At 45.9% G+C, this 19,085-nt stretch overlaps 1 protein-coding gene across 3 annotated transcripts; it reads right to left on the bottom strand.

Annotated features, from left to right (window-relative positions):
• Positions 1–3,544: 3,544 nt before the first annotated feature.
• On the bottom strand, positions 3,545–19,082 carry LOC128824589 (glutathione S-transferase theta-1-like). Of its 3 annotated transcripts, none has more exons than XM_054006268.1 (6): positions 16,560–19,082; positions 7,935–8,022; positions 7,046–7,196; positions 6,500–6,595; positions 5,316–5,492; positions 3,545–3,971 (listed from the first exon to the last, which is right to left on the bottom strand). In XM_054006268.1, exons 1-6 carry the CDS (start codon positions 16,783–16,785, stop codon positions 3,870–3,872), a joined length of 840 nt encoding a protein of 279 aa, XP_053862243.1. In that variant the 5' UTR covers positions 16,786–19,082; the 3' UTR covers positions 3,545–3,869. The 3 variants fall into 3 exon arrangements, with proteins under 3 accessions (XP_053862243.1, XP_053862241.1, XP_053862242.1); XM_054006266.1 differs by having other exon boundaries at positions 3,879–4,233; XM_054006267.1 differs by lacking the exon at positions 6,500–6,595 and having other exon boundaries at positions 3,879–4,233.
• Positions 19,083–19,085: the final 3 nt, after the last annotated feature.

The raw sequence follows: 19,085 nt of genomic DNA on the forward strand, positions 1-19,085 counted from the left end.
TGTTGTTTGTTTGTTTGGCTGTTTGGGGCGGCCAAAACCCTGGAGCCAGGCCTGTCTATAAGTACATAAGATAAATAAATTTCCCCTCTACAGTTGTCTGGGACTGGCCTTTGGGACCTAAGAAATCCACTGTCACAGGCCCCTGGTGTTTAGGGGCGAGATCCCAGACTGATCTGTAGCTTTGTGAGGCCATTCTGCCCAAGGAGTCAGTGGTGGCATCAGAGCTCCGGAAACTTTCCATCTAGATGGCTGTCTGCGACTGAGACTGCTCCACTGCTAAGCAGCCATTGTGGTCTTTGCTCTCAGGAGGGAGAGCTCAATGACATAAAAGGCATTTCAGGCTAGTGAACTAAGCACAGGACCGAGAACAGTGACATTATAGTTAGGTAGTTAGGGTTTAATCTTGCATGATTAAGGTACATTAAAGGGCTTTCATTTACCTGGATCATCAAGACCTGTACTGCCAGTTCCCAGTATAATAAAGTGTATTTCTAACAGCATCAAATTACAGGCCTGCAACGTGTCTCCACATGCATCACCTGAGACATGCAGGACAGACAGAACCGAGTGGGGAGACACTTTGTTTAGGAATACTGGGGGAGTATGTGGTCATGTAACCTAGTATGCTTGCTGGCAAAACCTTTAGTAATGAAAAAGCATTATTAATATCTCTAATCAGTTTAATAATTTAATATTTTTACTGATTGTATATTTCTCTTGTTTTTAATTTGTTTGCTTGCGAGAGTTTCAATTATTTGTGAGTTAAAGTGTGGTAGCCACTGCTTTAGGGCAGTTAACCCTTTGTCTCATTGGAGGCACTACCAAGAAGCTTTTTTCTTTAGCACAACACGAAGAGGAGTTGGCCATCTAGCAGCAGCACAGCGAAATGAGACCAGCAGGTGACAGAAATTTTGGAACCGTCCAAAGACGGTGAAGTAGGAACATAAGAATAGCCATACTGGGTCAGACCAATGGTCAATCTAACCTAGTATCCTGTCTTCTAACAGTGACTGGTGCAAGATGCTTCAGAGGGAATAAACAGAACAGGGCAATTTATCAAGTGATCCATCTCCTGTCATCTGGTCCCATCTTCTGTCAATCAGCAGTTTAGGGACAACCAAAGCATGGAGTTGTGTCCCTGACCATTTTGGCTAATAGCACTCGCTGGACCTATCCTCCATAAACTTCTCTAATTCTTTTTTTGAACATAGTTATCCTTTTGGCCTTCACAGTATCCCCTGGCAATGAGTTCCATAGGTTAACTGTGCTTTATGTGAAGAAGTACTTCTTTATGTTTATTTTAAACCTGCTGCTTATTAATTTCATTGGGTGACCCCTGGTTCTTGCGTTATGTGAAGGGATAAATAACATTTCCTTATTTACTTTCTTCACACCATTCATGATTTTATGGACCTCTATTATATCTCCCCCAGTCCTCTCTTTTCTAAGATGAACAGCCCAAATCTTTTTAATCTCTCCTCATATGGAAGCTGTTCCATACCGCTAATAATTTTTGTTGCCCTTCTGTGTACTTTTTCCAATTCTAATATATATATTTTTCATATGGGGCAACCAGAACTGCACACAGTATTCAAGGTATGGGCGTACCATGGATTTACACAGTGGCATTATGATGTTTTCTGTTTTATTATTTATCCCTTTCCTAATGGTTCTTAACATTCTGTTAGCTTTTTTGACTGCCACTTCACATTAAGCAGATGTTTTCAGAGGACCAACCACAATGACTCCAAGTTCTCTTTCTTGCGTGGTAACAGCTAATTTAGACCCCATAATTTTGTATAGGTAGTTGGGATTTTTGTTTTCCAATATGCATTACTTTGTATTAATCAACATTGAATTTTATCTGCCATTTTGTTACCTAGTCACCCAGTTTTGTGAGATCCCTTTGTAACTCATCACTGTCAGCTTTGGTCTTAACTATCTTGAGTAATTTTGTATCATCTGCAAACTTTGCCACCTCAACGGTTACCCCTTTCTCCAGGTCATTTATGAGTATGTTGAACATCACTGGTCCCAGTACAGATCCTTGGGGAATCCTGCTACTTACCACTCTCCACTGTGAAAATTGGCCATTTATTCCTATCCTTTGTTTCCTATCTTTGAACCAGTTACTGATCTATGAGAGGACTTTCCCTCTTATCCCATGACTACCTACTTTACTTAAGAGCCTTTGGTCATGGACCTTGTCAAAGTCTTTCTGAAAATCCAAGTACACCTCATTGACTTGTATTTATAATGTATCCTTGGCATAGGGTTGACAACCCCCCCGGACTGGCCGGGAGTCTCCTGGAATTGGGCTTGATTTCCCGCTACTGAAGCCAATCAGGGAGATTTTAGGCTGCTAAAAGTCCAGTTGGCAGTGCAGCAGGGCTAAGGCAGGCTCTCTATGTGCCCTGGGTCCGTGCAGCTCCTGGAAGCGGCCAGCATGTCCCTCTGCTTTCTAGGTGCAGGGGCGGCCCAGGGTCTCTGTGCACTGCCCTCGCCCTGACTCCACAGCTTCCATTGGCCAGGAACTGCAGCCAATGAGAGCTGTGGGGGTGGTTCCTATAGGCAGGGGCTTCACACAGAGCCACCTGTCCGCCCCTGAGCCTAGGAGCCAGACTTGCTGGTGGCTCCCGGGAGCCACCTGAGGTAAGCGCCGCCTGGCTGGAGCCTGCACCCCAACCTCCTGCCTCAGACCTGAGCCTCCCGCATCCAAACTCCCTCCCAGAGCCTGCACACCTCATCCCTTCCCGCACTCCAACCCCGATCCAGGCTCAGCCTGGAGCCCCCTCCCACACTCCAAACCCCTTGGCCCCATCCCAGAGCCTGCACCCCCTCCTGCACCCCAACCACCTGCCCCCAAGGGGCAGGAGCGGGGCAGGGGCAGGTGTTTGGGTTTATGCGATTAGACAGTGGCCAACCCTACCTTGGCAGGAATTTATAAAGCTGCTCTGGAGAGCTCAGTCCATACCTTTAATTCAGCATTATTCTCACGATGTTGGAGCTTCAGAAGATGCTCATTTCTAGAGATCAATATACCCTATGCCCATCTCCTGGGTCAATTACCACTGCTTGGTGATGGAGATCTGCAGAGTCATTTTGGGGGCATGAAGAAAACTTGCTTACTAGAACCTGTACTTCTCTGAATATATTACCTCTGGAGATCCACAGTCACCAACCCTTTTCCCCAGGTCTCTGAGGTTTAAGATTCCTTGCAAGGAAAAAGAACTGAGGGAATCCAGAATGGACACAAGCATGTGCCTTGAGCCACTGATTGTTCACTGCTCTGAAATGGAGCTGCAGCCTGTGTGATTCCTGGAGTTGGATATGATTATATTTGGAGCATTTCAGTTACTGGAAAGTATCCTTCTGCACACCCCAAAGTCAGAGCAGGTGAGCCAATGAAAAGTAAAGTCATCCCTAATCAAATCTACCTCAGTCCCCTAGCATCCCCTTAAGTTTACCGCAATCGCTGAAGGCTTATATTTCAGACTTAGATCCTCTGAAAGAGTCACAAGAATCTCAATGAAAGGAAATCCCAGGATTTGCTGCCGTTTTATTTATCACACATATGATTGTTACATAGCACTATGAAAAAGCTTTAGGGCTCTGAGCACAAGGGAGCTCTCAGGTTGAATTGAGTTGGAAACAATCTCCATAGTTTTTGTTTATTTTGATACACACAGGTTGCTAGGATTCCTGCTCTGCATTTTCTAGGAGGCATAGGGATTGCTGTTAAACTTCAATCTATCTGCAAGAGTCTTCTGAGCAATTTGGTCTAGAGTCACTTCAAGGCAGTAAACAACGAACCCACCCCTTTTACAGAGTCATTTTTCGGAGTTACAGCTACACTTTAAGACTATTCCTCAGTTTCTGTAGCTGAGCAGAGAGTGATGGGCTGTGAAGTGTTTCGTTTCCCATATGATGTGGAGTTCTTCCCTCACAGCTAAGAGCAGCCACACATGGAGCTAGGAGACCACAAGATGCAAAAGAAATAAATGTACTGTTACAATTTTTTAAATAAATATTTCAGGCCACCATCTTCAGCAGCCTAGGTTTCATTTGCTCTTTTAGTTGCGGCTCAATCAGCATGCTATTCAAATCCTGGAAATTCAGAATCACTTTATGCGCTTCCTGGAAAAGCTCCTTCCCCACAGCTTTCTCCACTCGATTGCGCCACTCCACCAGCTTGGGCCTGTCCTCCAAGATGTTATAACCAATTGCTATAAGCTGCAGAGAAGGACATACGTAGTTGTGAAACACTTGGGTGAAACTTCGATAAGGGAATTCACCACTTACACAGCAGAATCCATTCTTGGCTAGTGCAAGAGTACTGACTGGGATTTACCTGTGATTGCCACAGGTAGGAAAAGAATTCAGCAAGGGAGTCGCTAAAAGCTGGAGGACAACGCCCTCAGTCTTTTCTCTCACCTGCAATCAGAAGCACCTGAACTGGATTTCTGTGCCCATCTCCGAGGGTAATGACAGCTGCTTTATGATCAAAGGGGACTGGAACTATGTTCCATCACGGTGCTACAAGTCTAATAGTCTGGGCTGGATTTTCAGGCACTGTGATGTATCTGATCACCAGGTGCATTGGGGCAGATTGAAAATATAATAAATGTATCAGATGACACAGTAACATGCACCTTTTCCAAGATTAACACATTCAGACACCAGTGTTTTTCCCACCTTCGACCTGCAGATGGTATGACTGAGCCTGTCCACATCACAGTGACTAACTCCAGAGACAGTCAGCACTGCTACTTGTGTCAGCCAGAGGAGGGGAATGGGAGGATGTCACTGCCAGCCTGGAAGTGAGCTTCTGACCTATCCTAAGTGTGATCCATTTAATATTTAGAAATGACCCACCCAGAAATCTGAGCTGCTGGAGAAGTTTCTGGTTGGTGTTTTGTAGGAAATGTTCAGGGAAGCCATTGCCTTGTGGAGGAAATAGTCACATGGGATCCCTCTCCCTCTGTCCCCATGCCAGGGCATTCCTGAGCATTTGTTCTCCATTAGGAGAATGATATTACTTTTTGGATCTTGCATTAGGAGAATAAAGAAGCTGCAACTATGGATAAAATCCTGAGGGGGTGGTGGGTCAGGTAAATGGGAAGAGAAACAGCTGTAAGAACCTCAGCATGCACCTGCTTCACTAGGTGTCTGACCTCCTTGCGTGGGCTTTGCTCCCCATCTTATCCTGTGCTGATGGGGTACAGAGCACACCCATTTGGAAGTGGTACAGCATGCTGTCCAGTGGCCACGCAGCTCAGACAGCGCTGCTTTCCTCATCCTGCTCCAGCCCTTACCTGCATGAGCTCTGTAACTGCCACCAGGTCTGCCAGAGAAATCATGTTGCCTACAAGGAAGGGCTTGTCCTGCAGGAACTTCTCCTCTAATTGCTTCAGGGGAATGGTCAGGTCCTCTAACGCTTCCTGCAGCTTCTCTTCAGGAGCTGTCTGGTCCATGTATAAAGGAAACACCACCTGTGTGAGGAAGAGGGTATAGACTTAGCCTTCATACATCGACACACACTTGATCCTGTTTAGTCATTGTAAAAAAGGTAAGCTCAGTGGTCGTCATGCTGCAGTCAGTGCCACAGTAACCAACAACAGTGGTGCTGTTTGTGTGGATGATACACAGACGGGAAGTCGAGACTCATACAGGGATCAAGTCCCTCATCTTAAATTAGAAGATGATCACTTGTCCTCCAAAATGTTTACGATTAGGGCAGTAATGCCCAAAGAGAAAGCAGAATAAAAATTCTCAATAATTCACAGCCTCAGGGGGCTGACAGCATATGATCTGTGCCCAAGATGGTGGAAATCTCTCAAGATTTGCTTATTTGCAGGTATTGGAACTGGCAGGGCTGCAGGGGAGGAGAAGGGGAACTACAGTCAAAAAATAGGATATGAAGGCTGAGCCAGTGATTAGGGCACTAACCTAAGTGCTTCAGGAGGCCTGGGTTCAGTGCTCTGCTCTTACACAGACTTCCTGTATCACTTGTGCAAGTCTCTCTGTGCCTCAGTTCCACATCTGTAAAATGGGGATAACAGCACTGCTCTACTTCATAGGAGGTTGGGAGGTTGAATACATGAAAGACTGGGAGGTGCTCAGTAATGAGAACTGTCGCAGTTTCAGGGTAACTGCACCTGTATTCCCCCCACCGTTGTCCCTCAAGGGCACCCACTTAAGGTTTCCAGCTCTCACCATCTCCTCTCTTGCTCAGAAACCTGTGTCTCGTTGCCTCTGGACCAGGTTTTAAGGCTGCACAGCTATCTGTCTTATGCTGTGATTTCTGCAGCAAACCAATCGACCTAAGGGCCAGTGCCTGTGCTTTGCTTTCTCTCTGAGGGCTATGACCAATGTATTGCCAGCAGTTACAAGTTATCATACAGCTCTTTCTAAGCAAGCACATTTATTCTTAAGGTAAAATCATTACAATGAAAACATAAACAAAACAAAAGTTCCTGTACTTGTGCTCAAAACTTACCAGAGGTCTCCAATCAGTCAGACACTTAGTAAGCCATAGTCCTTCCAACCCTTTTGCAAAGGTTGAGGCCCTCGGACAGAAGGTCCTGTCCATATTCTGAATCAAAATGAAGGCCCTGAATCAGTTTAACCACAGCCTGTTTATGCCAAAAGCCCTCTCTTTATGTCTGTTGGTCTCTGGAAAATCCAGTTTGGACCAGTAGATGTGCACTTCCCCAGGGGTAGTGCCTCTCTGGAGGTGTTTACAACCTCAGTGATTCACCTTTTTCACTCTCTCCCACCCCCCGTTTCTGATTCCTAGAGGAGCTGCGGTAACCCTTCTCCCTGGAATTGCATACAATCCCTGGCCACAGTAGCCCATAAACTTACTCCAATATGTTCCCCGAAAGATGCTGGATGTGGTTGCAATATCTGTCACAGGGGCCATAGAAAGTACCTAAGATAGATAGTACTAGGTTCTGGAGCACAATTCTCCACCATGGGAAATTCAGCAGCTGCTGACTCACAGAACATATGAGGTCCAGCTCTGGATATTTAAATCTCTTACCTTGAGCCAGAATATCTTGAAAACACTTGACCGGATGGCAGAATGATGCCAAGACAGGTATTCATCTACCCGGGCTCGTTTCTTCATATCCAATGGGTACCAGTGGTCAGGGGTTTTATACTTCTGACTCAGGTAGGTAAGAATTGCAGGGCTGTCCAAGTATAAAGAGAAGAAGATAGGCAGGTGAGTTAAGGTGAAAGAAAGTTTTCATCTGCATCCCTTTCCTCTTCATTTCTTCATGTTACTTGCATGATAAAGCATAGGAATGGTAGAGGGGGACAGCCAGGAAAAAGGGAAAGTTAATGAGATAAAAAAAATTGAAGTGGGGAAACAGGAGGACAGACTAAAGAATTTGAGAGTTCTGAGTTTATTCCTTTCCAGTGAGCTATATTTGCTGTAAACACCTGAGATACATTTATTAATGTAATTCTGCTGGGATGATGGGAGACAAGAAAGATTGGCATTCTGGGGACAGAAACTTAGGGAAGAAGGGTGACAGGAAGCAGGAAAAGTGATCTTGAATTGAGGAACAAGTGGAGCACCAAGGCCAGTATATTGCAAGAAATCCACCTATGGCATCACATCCCTAATGGTTCCACTTGTGGGGAAAAACAGAGATAACTTTATTCTAAAGACTGCATCACTCCCCAAACAGACAGACAGGCCTTGATGAGATTCCAAGCTGGGTCTGGCCAGATTGCTTTTCCCAGTGCCACCGGCAATCTCAAAACAGCAGCGAACTCTTATCATCCACTTTTCCTTGCCTGCTTCAGGACCAAAACCATCATCCTAAAATGGATTGCAGCAGACAGATGTGCAGCCTCAGAAGTGTTAAAATGATGAATAATGGGACAAGAAAGAGAAGAGGGTACTTCTGTTGAATTCTTACCTCTCTGCTAAGGTGAAACCTCCATCCTTCAGTGCTGGCACTTTCCTCAGGATGTTCACCTTGCCAAATCCGTCACTGTGCTGTTGCCCTGGAAACAGTGAGAAAAACCTCACCAGTTATGAGACTGGTAGCTGGACCAATGGAAGCTAAAGCGAAAGGAGCACCCAGCTCACACTGGACTCTGCCCATGAGAATGTCTTGCCATTATTTTATGATGCTTATAGGAACCTTTGTGATATACAACTAGAATTTTTCCCATATCATGTATTTGTTTGATAAAAGGGACTATATTGGAGAGAGACAAAAGACCTTGCCCAGATCTGACAGTCACATGGAACAGGGGATTTGCTGTTGCAAGAGGATTCAACCATTGACCTCTGTCACTGGCAATGGCATTTGTGCAACTTGCTGAAGTGTTACTCACAAATGTCCACTATGCAGTAGAAAGCGAGTATGCCAAGGACTTAGAGGCAGGGAAAGAAGAGGGAGATTTGAATAAAGGCAACTGAACATCTTAAATATATTTTCATATTTGTGAAGGAAATAGGCATGGCCTGGAAGAAGCACATTTGTGCACAGAGCATTATAAGGAGTCAGATGGTCACTAACCCCCCATTCTCCCTCACAGGGAAAGTCAAAGCTAAACCATTTTCTTGCAGCTCATGAAGGAGACCAATATCAGCTAGGACGGAATAAGGAAAGGAGCTTGAAGATTGTGGGTCAATAGAGATCCCTGCAGTGGATGAATATCAACGGCAGATAGCCCAGCTATGGGAGCAAAGTCTCTGCTCCAGTTTGCTAGGCTCTGAACAGCAGAGGCCACTGAGCGCTCACATGAAAAGAAGATGCTGTCAACAGAAGCTGCTCCCCCAGGAGAGGAGTGGCTGAGGAAGTTTCCAGAGCTCTGACTAGGAAGAGAAAGACAAGGATGTCAGTGACACAGCAGTCAGCTTGTTGCTGCATAAACAGTCACAGAAAATGATTAATCTACAAACAAGGGTTCCCCACCCCTGGAATAGCAGAGAGGCTGGAGGTCAGAGTGGATGAGCATTAACCTAGTTATGGAGAGGGAAGCTTACACAGCATTTCCCTGCACTACTCCTGGCTTGAGGGCACTGATATTAGTGCATCCCTTTTAGGAGAACTTGTGAAATAGTTTATTCTTCCCTCTCTCATAGGAGAGTTTAAATTCCACAATCACACTGTTCCAACTGGCAGATGTTATCTAATCAGGTCTTCAGCTTCTTTGAAAACAGGAACTGCACAGCAAAGCATAAAAGTGGGATTTGGTCTTTACTTCTGAATGATCTAGAAAATATGTCTCAAGAGTTAGATTTTGGTTTTAAGTGTTCCACCCTTTCTCCCTGCCCTTACTTCATATTACACTAGAAATCTTGGATTCTCACTTTTCTGGCTTCGCTGGAGTACCTTGGCAAGAACCTGGGGACCCAATAGGGATGACACATGAAACGGTAACCTGAGCTGTAACATCTACCTGCCCTTTGGATGCTGATTAGGTGGTAGACTGAGTCAGGGAGGGAAAACTGGTTGCATAGGTTGCAGCCTCATGTGACATTAGTGGCCAGACCCTCCACAGATCTTGCTAGGCCCTCCTAGAGCTAGAGAGAAAATGAGGGTCTGGTAAGGTAAAAAACAAGCAGAAAAAACACACCCCGTCTGTCTGTAGGGAGGATAAAGTTTCTGGGGCTGTCTCCGTGCATCATAAAGAACCAGTAAAGGCTACAATCCTTTCTGTTGCTCTTGTTTTGCAGTTTATCTTTAAAGGAACTGAAACATTATTGGCATGGAGAGTCAGTGTTCTGAGTTCCTGGATGGCCACCTGTGCACAGACAGCCCATCTGCTTGTTTATTTTATATTTCTACTTAGTGGGACATTAAGGTCTCGTTTCACATCCAGCTCAGGTCAGTAGTGGCTGATAGTTATCATTGGATAGCTGTTCATTGACCAAGTTTCCTTAGTGATCTTATTGTAGTGGAGAATTCTTCACATTACAATAATCACCACTATCATTGGCACCTTCCTTGGCAGTCTCTGTGGGAGGCCAAAGGCTCAATGGGCCATGGAAACTGAAATCCCCTATAATCCCTGGAAGTGACCTTGTTAGCACAGAGGCAGAGTGGTGAGGTCTGCGCTGTTGCTGCTGTCCCTGTTCTGAGCAGAGGGGGTTGCTTTTGGGGCTCTCAGTCTGGCACCTTTCACCAGCTCTAAATATTCACAAAGTTAAATAAAATTCAGGTGACATTCCAAACAAAAAGGAAAAAAAACAGGCCAGAAGGCAAAGTACAAAGAGGAGGCTCGTTATCGCCAATATTTACAGTTTGGAAATGTTGAAGCAAATTCATTCTTAGTTGAACTCTACTGCCATCCAAGGAGTTGTTTGTTCAAATCATAGATGCACATGGGCCTGTGTACTTGGAGGGGTTCTGAATGCCACCAGTCACAGTATACACAGCTCTGTTGACAGAGTGAGCTCTTTGCAAAGTTAGGCTTGGTTTTTGGATCCTGTGGCAGACCAAGCAGGCAATTGGGAATTGTCTTCATGGGTATGTCTATGGGCCAGTGCCAGCTGATTCAGGGTCGCAGGACTCAGGCTGCGGGGCTGTTTAATTGCAGTGTAGATGTTAGGGCTCATGTTCTAGAGCCCAGGCTCCAGCCCAAGCCCAAACAGCTATGCCACAATTAAACAGCCCACTAGCCCAATCCAGTTGGCACAGGCCAGCTGTGGGTGTCTAACTGCTGTGTAGATAGATCTCCATGAGGCTATAGTTGTTGTCCATGTTAATGAGACAAAAGATCCCTGTACCAGAATGTGGGGATTCTGTAGGTGGTAATCAGTGTGTGCATCCTGCACAGTAGCTTGATCGTTGTGTTGGGTTAAAGGGAAACTGCTTCCATGTTGCACAGCTCAACCGTCTAAAAGTTCACAAGGTAACAAACACCAGTCACAGCAAATACACTGTGAAATCCTGTACGCTAGGTAGTTGGTTATCACTGGCCTCTGAACCTAATACAGGAGGCAGCCAGCAAGTAGGGAGTGATGGTGTCCTTTGTGGCACTGGGCAACAGAAGAATTCCAGGCAAGGGACTCTGTACCAACTTCCAACCTGCTTTAATAATTTCTCAGGCCCATAAAGGATACTAATTTTGTGTTCTTAATAGGCTGTTCCATTTTTAAAGCAGCTTGGAGACTGGTTCTGAGTCTCTTACATGGAGCTCTCATGATGCCATAAATGAGAAATGACACCTTATTGGCTTGGTGTCACACAATGGCCTTTCATACACAATACTGCTGTGCTGAGAATTCTGCCAGAGGACTGTGCATCAGGCCATTCAGGTTTACAGGGAAAGCATTTCATGCCAACACTGGTTTCAAGTTATTTTGACAGGATTAAGGATTTATGTATTAGGATCATGGCTGTGACTGATCTCTATACTCTGTGTGCACCTGAGCAGAAGCGATGCAAGGTATTTGTAGTGGTGGGGATGGGAGGTTCATCCTTTATTTAAAAAAAAAAATAGTTAGAGGTCAGGAATTTGGAGGATGGGTGGAGAAAACAAAATGTAACTGAGAGGGGAGTGAGACCAGTGAGCTCTGACTTCTCTCACACAACACTGAAGCATAATAGGGTCCATTTTATACTGACAGTGCTGAAAAGGATAGCCAGTTGCCTCGGGGTAGGCTGTAGTTCAGGGGTAGGCAACCTATGGCATGTGTGCCAAAGGCGACACGCGAGCTGATTTTCAGTGGCACTCACACTGCCTGGGTCCTGGCCACCGGTCCGGGGGGCTCTGCATTTCAATTTAATTTTAAATGAAGCTTCTTAAACATTTTTAAAACCTTACTTACTTTACATACAACAACAGTTTAGCTATATATTATAGACTTATAGAAAGAGACCTTCTACAAACGTTAAAATGTATTCCTGGCACGTGACACCTTAAATGAGAGTGAATAAATGAAGACTCGGCACACCACTTCTGAAAGGTTGCCGACTCCTGCTGTAGTTCATAGAGGAAGGGCAAAGCTGTGAGAGGGTGAGCCAGTGTGATGTGGCTCACGTAGACTATTTACTTTAGATTTGACCTAATGCTGCATGCAGGCTGCTGAAAGCAAAGGGAAATTAGTGCATTGACCACACAGGATTTAGTAACTATGCCTCCAGCTGCTGGGCAGGCAGCAACAGTGGGGTGCTATTCCTGGAAAAGAAAGAGCTGCTGTTGGTGGGTTTGCTAACCACGGAGTAACAGCTTCTTTTAGACATACTTGCCTGGTTAAAAAAAGGATGAGAAAATAAACATTTGCTTCCTGTGTTAATATCAGTGTGAAAACCGATAGAATTCTGGAATCCAATTTACATTTTCATCACTGGTACCATTTGTTGATGTTCTGCATTTCACTCAGCTTGGAGGGGGGAAATAAATTAGTCCAGTTCACTTTCTGGTTTTTGTGCAGTGGCCCAATGCTGCAGTATGTGCATTGAAAATGCTGTGTCAGGCAGCCCTTAAGTCTTTTGCACTGAAGAGGTGTTAAGACTTACAGATCCACCTGAAAGGGCGTGCTAAGCTACCTTGGGCAGGTAGCCGCCTTCTCTGACTTATCTAGTCACTTGACTTGATGGTGGGGACCTGCATCATTTTTCCAGTGGAGAAAAATAGTATATTTAAGTAAAAGCACCATTACCTGTGTCACCTATTACTGCTGCAGGGGAAGCATTGCATTTCTTGCACAAATCTCACCAATCAAGTGAGAATCCTTTTGTAAAAGCATTCGCTTCGGGATGGGTGGGGGAAGGGCTGTTCAATGTTCCAAGAAAAGCAGATGTTTTTCCTCCTAACACAAAACCTACATTCTGGGTCTAAATTCACTATCCTTTTAATTATCAACTACTCTGATCTGTGGATAAAGAGGCTGAATGGGAAAAGCTGCATACCAAGCTAAATACAAAACTCCTTACTCAGTCAGATCTCCCATTGACTTCAATGGGATTTAGTCTGGAAGTCCTTATTCCACTATCATTAAGGCAGCAAAACTCCCCCTAAAGTCAACATTGGCAAGTGGCTGACTCCCCATACTCCTAAGGGCATTCTGCACCAGAAAATTAAAAATTCTGCAAAATGTATTTGTCAAATAAATGTGGAGGCTCCAGCCTGGCACTGGGGAGCACAGGCCACTGGCTGCACAGAGGTGGGAGATCACTGTGCAGCTCCCCCCCAGGACATGACTCAGCGGTGAGGCTGCACCCAACCCTGACATAGCACAAGGACTGGGCCTGCCCCAGAAACACCCCAGGGCCCTGCCCCTCTGTGCCAGGTCCACCAGGTGTGGGTAGGCAGGCTCAGCAAGGCAGGATCCAAGTGTGGAGGGGCTTAGTGTGAGGGGAACCTGGTGTGGGTTGAGAGGGTTCTGTGGGGCAATCTGGGTGTGGACAGCTTAATGGAGAATCTGAATGCACCGGGGCTTGTTGAGGGGTTCTGGGTACAGGGGCAATGAGACTCTGCAGCAGGGTCCAGGTGAAGGTGGTTGGGGCTCAGCAGGGTGGGGTCTGGGTATGGGAGGGGGGAGGGATAGAGCTTGGCAGGGGGGTCTGGGTGTGTGGGGCTCAGTGGGGTGGAATCTGCATGCAGGTGTCTCATCAAGGTGGTCCAGGTGCTGGGGGGAGTGAGGCTTGACAGGAGGGTCTGGGTATGAGGGGGTTTGGATGCATGGGGGCTGGGCAGATGGGGGAGCAGCTCCCTGTACAGTGATCCCTCCCCCTGCAGCTGAGGAGCGATGGGTGCAGGAAGTGGGGGGGTGGGAGAATTTGCAGAGCTTCCTGCAGCTGGGGGAGGGTTTTACCTAGCCCCAGATGCCATGCAGGGGAAGAGGATGTCCCCCCCCAGGCGAGCTCGGACTGGCAACTGAGCCTGGCACAGGGTAGGAGGCACCAGCCAGCTCTTCTACGATGATTTACCTCTCTGCCATCTGCCATGGGCACCCGAAACCTACTGCTGGAGAGGTTCTCATGACCACTCTTGTGGCTTCCCTTTGTTTCCCCATCAGAAAGTCATTTTTCTGCAGGGAAGCAAAGAAATCTGTGGGGACATAAATTCTGCACATGCACAGTGACACAGAATTTCCCCAGGAGTACCTTGGACAGATAGACAAAGATGTTGGGCTAAATCTTAATCTTAAACAACATAGGGATCCTAAACCAATAACTACCAAAATCAGCACTAAATTCTGAATTGGATGCTTTCTCAAGTGCCTTGCCAGGATTTTGCAAATGGGCCCCAGTGAGGCTTAAACAGCCTTTTACTTCCTGCTCCCATTTCTTTCAGTATCTGGGGTTAGAGTTCCTTCACAACCCAAGTTACTGCTGCTAAGCCTCCCCGTGCTTGTGTACAGAGCAACTTTCCAGCTGCTGGCTCCTAGGAGCTCTTGTCTGACAAAGTTTGTTGGGCAGAACTGCTGAATCATAAGCCTTTCCCCACTAATTGGTTGACAGCCCCATTAGTCACCTGGGGAGGAGTCATTTGGGGCTTTGAGTAACAATGCCTCAGAGGAGAAGCTGCAGAGAAATGAGACTTTGGTTCAAGCAACACACTCCCCCTCCGTTACCAAGGTGTAGAAGACCAAAATCAAAAGCTTGATCAGAAATAAACCCACACCTATTTTCTACATAGAGTAATCTCCCATGCGGCAGCATTAACCACCACACTTGTGAGATAAGCTTCCCTATTTGAAACATGAATAATGCTCAAGAAGGACTGTGAAGATTCAGGGACGTTTCAGACCAGTTCAGCCCTGGTGGAAGCAGACATAACTCCCATGGGAGATGATGAGAATTACATCTACTTATGTTTTTAATTAACTCTCCCATGGACATCCCAAGCCTGCCTATTTTCAGGACTGACTGACAGACTTTCCCTTCATATAAAGCATTTTAGTGGCTTGAAATTACAGAAAAGAATACAGTAAAATTGATTATGCAAAAGGCTCAGGAGACACAGTAGCCTTTGGATGTCTGTGGGAAGCTGATTCACAAAGCTTTGACAGATCCTCATGCTGAGTGCAAACCTCAAAGATGGCCAGCAAAGAAAACCAGCCAGCTTTCCAAAGGCCATTTCCCACTGTGTTGGCCAGCAGCATGTTAGCTCCAGGACTTCTGTGCATGTTCCTAGTCAGACTTCAGCACTGAAAGGTTTATGCTTCAATCAGCCATGAAGAATTCACCATCTAGATCTGTATGTGCAGGTCAGATATAATGTGTGTGTATTGAAGACCTATGTAACTTTCAGATACTCTTCTGTTCATCTGAGGTTCAGATTATCATGGTCTCTACGTATGGTTTTATACTCACTTCCCCATCAACATTGGTATCTCAGTACCTAGTTTATCCACTGACTTTAGAAAGCTCTATGGATGTGCTAAAAATGTTCCCCAGACATGTTGTTGCTTATCCCCGTGGTCAAGATTCTAGCCCTAAGGAGACAACATTCTGCCTAGTGGGAAGAAGAGCTAAAAACACAACCTACATTCTTTTGGTCTAGCAGATACCTTATAATGTGATAAGTAAAATGCAGGTAGACGCTTACCAAATGCAGAATCTGTGATCACAGATTGGAAATGAAAACTGGGAGACCCTCTGGAACCACAATGGGGAGCCATTGTGTAATGAGCGAAAACAAGGAGAGATTATACACATTTTCTGCATCACTATCCAGAAAATAATCAAGGGCTGAAAAGATACTTCCTCATGGCAATCAGAGTAGGCAGAGATTTCCCCTAACCCGTGAGGAAGAAACACTGCCTAATGAGGGGAGCAAGAAAAGAAAAGAAAAAAAAAAAAACACCACACAATATATCACAACCACCACGGAGTCAGAAAAAGACAGCAACACAAGATGAAGACTCTGTATAAAACCCATCACCACCTGTTCCTGGCCACAAGGAGGTGATGCATTTATATTGGGCAGCATCCATATGGCTTGTCAGGTGTTGAAATGGAAGTGGAAAGTATATGGGGCTGGGAAGGGGGAAGCAGAGACAGGGAGCAGAGCACAGAGCCACAGCATAACATAATTCTCTAACCAATTATATCCAACTACCCTAATTAACTTTATAGTTATACAGCAGACAGAAACAATTAGAGAACCAGACAGATTAACAACAGAAAAGTGGGGGCCATAAAGATAAAACATACAGAAATGAGGGTTTCACAACCACAACTATTACAAAGTAATTTCTTGCCAGACAGGATGCTATCAAACTAAGTTTTCTATAACCATCTTTCTCTGGTGGTGATAGACATTATCAGAACAGGATTGTGTTCCTAACAGCCCAATAGCACCTTATTTACATGGGACTAGTTTGAAATGTAAGAATGTGACCATACGCTTCCCAGCTTCTGGCTGCCTCTGCTGCTTAGCCAAAGGCCTTCGCTTAAGAACAGGGCCTCAAACGGTCACAGTAAGAAAAGGCCCTTACACAGATTCTCTCTTTTATATCTCTATAACTAGCTAAATGATAAACATAGACCTAAATTCTTAAAATATAGGCCTTTACAGGCAGCCCTGCATCTCTATATCCTAACACAGCAAAGGGGTTCAACTCCCTCCCTCACCTTTGAGTACCTCCATTTGTTTGAATGTGAAGGGGATGTTGTTCTTCTTGGCAAAGATGTAGACGGATCGGCAGGGTGGTGAGAGCAAGTCCAGGTAGAGCTCTATCCCCATCCTACCTGCTGGGTAGAGGGAGCAGCAGGGAGAGAGGTGATGTGTTGAGGCTGAGACTACCTGTCCTTGGCTGTAGCTGCAGAGAAGGTAGACTGAAGAGAAACTTCTTTCCATCTCTTAGTTATCGTGTATCATTAGAGCACCTCCCCTGCTGTTCCTCCAGAGGAAGGAGACAGGGACCAGGCTAAGGTGGCATCTCTCTCTGCTCCACCAGAATGTGAACAATGTACCTTGGCAGCCACCTGTAATGCAGATATTTACATCGAAAAATTTCATCCGCAGGGGCATATTCCAAGGAGTGTAGCACTCCCACCCCAGAAACCTCTCCCCTCCTGTTTAATAGGACCTGGTCCCAGGACCAGACGCCTGTCGGTAAAACACAAGCACACCTTTGACATTACACAAATAATGATAAAGCCCAGATGCACTTGCATCTCTTGGAAACCACCCCCAACTGGTCTCCATGCTTATTTGTTAATAACCATGTGTTGCTCCTTTCCCCACCCCTCCAGGTGCCCCTTGTGGATCTCCTTGATGGCCCAGCTCCAGTAGGAGGAAGAGGGGAGGCTCCAGGTGAATTTGGGTTTGCTCCAGTTAGAATCCTAACAGCAGCCCATAGACAATAGGCTGCCTGTTGTGGCTTTGCTTAAGAACCAGGTCTGCAAACCTGATCCACCTTCTCACTTGACAGGGATGGGGAATGGGATGGGAAGGGAAAGCAGGAGGCCAAAGAGGAGGAAAGGAAACACAGGCAGGATTGTCTAGCTCAGGTGTTTGCTCATCACTTTGTCCTGAAGTGGATGGAGCCCAAAAAGCAACTCTTAATTCCCCAGCAGCAGAACGCCAAGAGAAGAGGAATGCTCCTGGCTGGAGTAGGGGGAGAGGAGACCAGAGGGAAAGGCTCCGTAAGCCTGGCTCCCTGCTTGGGCTTTAACAGAGCTGTGCTAGGAATGAATTTGGCCATTTGTACCCAATTCCTGTGGGGAATAGGAGACAAGGTGGGTGAGGTAGTAGTTTTTATTGGACCAGCTTCTATTCAATGAAAGATATTACCTCACCTACCTTGACATCCTGGGACCCACACAGCATACAAACCATGAGCGTAGGAGAAGCAATTTGGTTGGAGGGGAACCAAGCCATTTCCCACTGCACCTGTAAGCTGAGCCATGTGCTTCTGTATAGGTCTGCCAGATGGCCTCCATTCATGCTGCCTTTGTGAGTACAGCAGAGGCTTGGCCCTTTCTATTATGAATTATAGTGACTTGGTTAGTAAATCATGTTGGGCTTATTAAGGCCCATGAGAAGATCCATCCACCCCCTCTGACTTTTGTTTAATTCTTTGCATTAAAAAAAAAACCCAAAACAATTCAAGCCAGAGTCTCACTTAGCTGAGGAGGCATTGAACACTCAGCATGGCACAGCATGCTGGCAGAAGCGTCGCTTGGAAATGCAGCTTTTGTTCAGACATTAGATCATTCCTTGCACATTAAGGCTTGAGTCTGCCCATACAAGTATATCTTTAGTCAGGTGTATAATTCCACCTGAAGTTTGGGCATAATGTTACTCATGGGTATGAGTGTCTGCTGGATCAGACTTGTCTTCACCTACATATACCCTATCCCAGTTGGTTCATGGAGCTGGATTCAGTAGCATCCAACTGATGGAAGCATGTGTTTGCTTAGAAATTCTCATGCTCAGCTTCCCAGAAGCTGTCTCTGTCCACTTCTCATCCATTTAGCTGGAGGGTCTCTTTACTCTTTCATTGGCAAGGCTGTGAATCTGCAGCCTACTCCCTGTGCAGACTGGGGCTATGACTCCACTAGAGAGCTTACAGTGCATGCAGCGGCGCCACTGCTCCACCCTAGTGGAGCTGCACTGAGCCAACAGGAGAGAGCTCTCCTGTCGACTTAATTAATCCACCCCAATGAGAGGCAGTAGCTATGCTGACAGGGGAAATCCTCGTGTTGACATAGCCCCCCTTGTAGACAGTGCTAAGTTGGTTTAACTTACGTTGCACAGGGGTGTGCGTTTTCCACACCCGAGTGATGTGGTTACACCCACATAAGGTTGTAGTGTAGATCAGAGCTTAGTTTCAAAATACTTTTCCTTCCCCATTTGGAAATCGCTCGGCCCCTCCGGCACAATGTGACCCGCAACACTAATGCGCCCAAGGATCTGAAATGTAGGCCTCTAGCTAGTGAGGAACTGGGGGCTTGCACGATGCTGAGTGCCAATGTGGATTGAGCTGCTGAGGGTCTCAGACAGGTCCAGTGAGGATGACTCAAGGAAGGAAAGGGAGCTCTACCAATACTGCAGCTCATGTGTCTGCAGATTAAAGGCGTGATTCAGTATCTTTCCCCTCTGTAAATCGTGGAAGGGCTGTGATTAAAGTATTGTTAGTAAGATGCTGTTCT

The sequence above is a fragment of the Malaclemys terrapin genome, chromosome 16 (assembly GCF_027887155.1).
Source record: "Malaclemys terrapin pileata isolate rMalTer1 chromosome 16, rMalTer1.hap1, whole genome shotgun sequence".
Classification (NCBI taxonomy): Eukaryota; Metazoa; Chordata; order Testudines; family Emydidae; genus Malaclemys; species Malaclemys terrapin.

Coding starts and splice junctions, on each gene's coding strand:
- LOC128824589 (XM_054006266.1), bottom strand. CDS start 16,785: ATGGAAAGAAGTTTCTCTTCAGTCTACCTTCTCTGCAGCTACAGCCAA. Junction 7,197..7,934: donor GGTTTCACCTTAGCAGAGAG/GTAAGAATTCAA, acceptor ATACTTGGACAG/CCCTGCAATTCTTACCTACC. Junction 5,493..6,499: donor TGACTGATTGGAGACCTCTG/GTAAGTTTTGAG, acceptor TTCCTCACACAG/GTGGTGTTTCCTTTATACAT.